Source organism: Loa loa (genome assembly GCF_000183805.2).
Source record: "Loa loa unplaced genomic scaffold supercont3.1175, whole genome shotgun sequence".
NCBI classification, from domain to species: Eukaryota; Metazoa; Nematoda; class Chromadorea; order Rhabditida; family Onchocercidae; genus Loa; species Loa loa.
Window position 1 is genome coordinate 1 of NW_018109355.1, and position 2,459 is coordinate 2,459.

General features: G+C 31.2%; 1 protein-coding gene across 1 annotated transcript; it reads right to left on the reverse strand.

Moving 5' to 3' along the window:
• Nucleotides 1–161: 161 nt before the first annotated feature.
• On the reverse strand, nucleotides 162–1,470 carry LOAG_14425 (hypothetical protein; the record flags this gene model as incomplete). The annotated part of the gene is made up of 3 exons (XM_003149921.1): nucleotides 162–326; nucleotides 649–763; nucleotides 1,412–1,470. 3 exons carry the CDS (start codon nucleotides 1,468–1,470, stop codon nucleotides 162–164), a joined length of 339 nt encoding a protein of 112 aa, XP_003149969.1.
• Between the last annotated feature and the right edge of the window lie 989 nt (nucleotides 1,471–2,459).

Consider the following 2,459-nt stretch of genomic DNA (forward strand, 5'->3'; position numbering starts at 1 on the left):
TCGGATATGCTGACACTTCATGAGTTTGTTGATTGATAAGGAATGAACTGGTAGTTATTGATTTATTCCTCATATTATCCGCCTTTTTCCATATCATTAGTAGTAGGCTAAATAGAATGAAGTCATTTCCTATCCAGTAGTTGTACAAAGCAAAATTGAATTCAAGATGGCGTAAATATTTTTCTCTTTTCGAAATACTCCCTGATTTGTTGCTTGTTTTCTGCAGTGTTTTCATTTTTCGCTAGGAGTTCGCCGTTTTTACCCTTTTTTTTCGATGAATCACCAGTGTCCATTCGTTGTGCTATGAAATGTTTAATTTGGATTTTCTGAAGAAAGGTATGATTACATTTGCCTAAAGTTTTCACTGGTCAAATATCGATCATTTTTATCCGAAATATTTGTTCTTCTGCTTTCTATTATCCATTTGTTTTAAAGCAAGCGGGATTTAAAGCTAAATATTTCTTTATTTAATGTTGAAATAATCAGTAATAAGGGTTATTTCCAATTCTGTTCACTGACAACAGTTCTGAAAGTAAACAGTTTTTCTTTTTCCAGATAAATATTGAGTACTGTTTGTCCTCAAGAAAGTTTCCGTTTTTTTTTCTCCTATTTTGAAGGAATATAAAATATTAAATGAAAATTGAGAACTAGCCAGACAATTGCAATCGACCTTGACAATTGCAATCGACCTTGCACTAGATAGGAAAGTAAGAAGTAATTGTGGCTCGTATTCTCGATTATCTCTTCTGTCATCGGTATACTTCTGAAAAGTAAATGACCTTCAGTAATCCTGTGGCTTAAAAATGAGCTCTTTACTTACATATGGAAACCTTGATTTCCAGTCTGATGAAGAATTTTATGAATATATGAACGGCTTAGCTCATTGCAGCCAAATAATATTAGCATGCAAATCACCTGTTGGTGTTCTTACAAACAGCCAAGTCTATAAATTCAAATGAAACTCAGTGGATTTAAGGAGTAATAAGTAATATTCTGATTAAGAATCTCTTCAAATTAACTAAGAAGGCCTAATGTGCTAAGATAAACTTCCCTGGACCCTGGAGTAATGTTTTTTTTTTTAGGCTACTCGACGATTTTTAGTTTCTTGGCCGAACGAGAAAGCGAAAGTTTCTTGGGATGTTTTGGACTTAATCATTAATTGTGCACTTGGGGGTGTACTGATTTATATGTTTCTGAGGAAGAAAATAAACTGAATAATTATACCTCATAACGGTAACATTTTCGACGAAGTACCAATGGTGAGATTCAAAAGATAATATAAGAAGTATGGAAAACATATTCCGGTTATTTTATTTTATTTTTTTCTAACCAAGCCAATAATAAAGAGATCCATAAAATAATTTTATTTAGGAAATAATTATAATCAATTATCAGATGAATTAAAAGTTACCTGTAAACGATATAAATCTTTGCTATAAACATTTCTCGATGTTTTATGGCTATATCCATTTAGCAATTACATTTGTGAAATATAATGGAATGGATTTAAATTTCTCAAAAACATCATTTCTCTCCCATTCCTATTCCACTTGTGGTTGATTCCCTTTTTATGTCGCATAAGAGGTGCAGAGGTGCTTTAATCATTCATTGCTATTCTTGAAAATCCTTACTTAATTAATTAAGCTAATTGAATAACGACAATGATATGCTATACCGTGCAGAATACTAGTGGTTACTTTAATTTCTTCAAAAATCTGGTTGAAGTAGTCTCTTTCTCGTATGGTTTTTTTTTTCATTCAATGACAGAGTGAAGTGATAGATGTGTCATTTTATAATTTACAGAGCCAGTAAAAAGATTTCAATGATAATGCCATGAGATTTATTAGGATCGATCTCAGTTGCTTTCATTTGACTATTGCTTCAATTCATAGAATTCGATATAATGTATCATGATTCATCATCCCTAAACATTTATATATTACAGCTGAAACAACTGCAATGATCAAGAATCTGAAGTTAAACAACATATACAACATTTGTCCTTATCATGTTGACCAGTTAACACTGATATATTACACTAAACATCGAATGGTAATCATAATCATAATCGTGATCATGATCGTGATAATTCCTTTCAAAAAAAGTGATGAATGATATAATAAACTGAATGAAATTACTGTTATAAAATATATCAGTTATCAATTTACTGATAACAACAATTTATACAACAAACAGTGCTAGTTATTTCCTGCTTGAGAAATTAGTGATAGTTCTATCGATTATCATTATTACTATTAGTAAACAAAAGCTTCGTTCGTTGTTCAATGAGAGATCATTTTATTGATGCTTCCTTCTTCAAGATATGAGTAATGAGGTCAAAGGTTGGTGGGGTCAAAGGTCAAGTGGTTAATAATCCACTACTGTTGGCAAAAGATTTGGAAAATAAAGAAATATATATTTATATATATAGAGACAGAGAGAGAGAGAGAGAGAAGGAG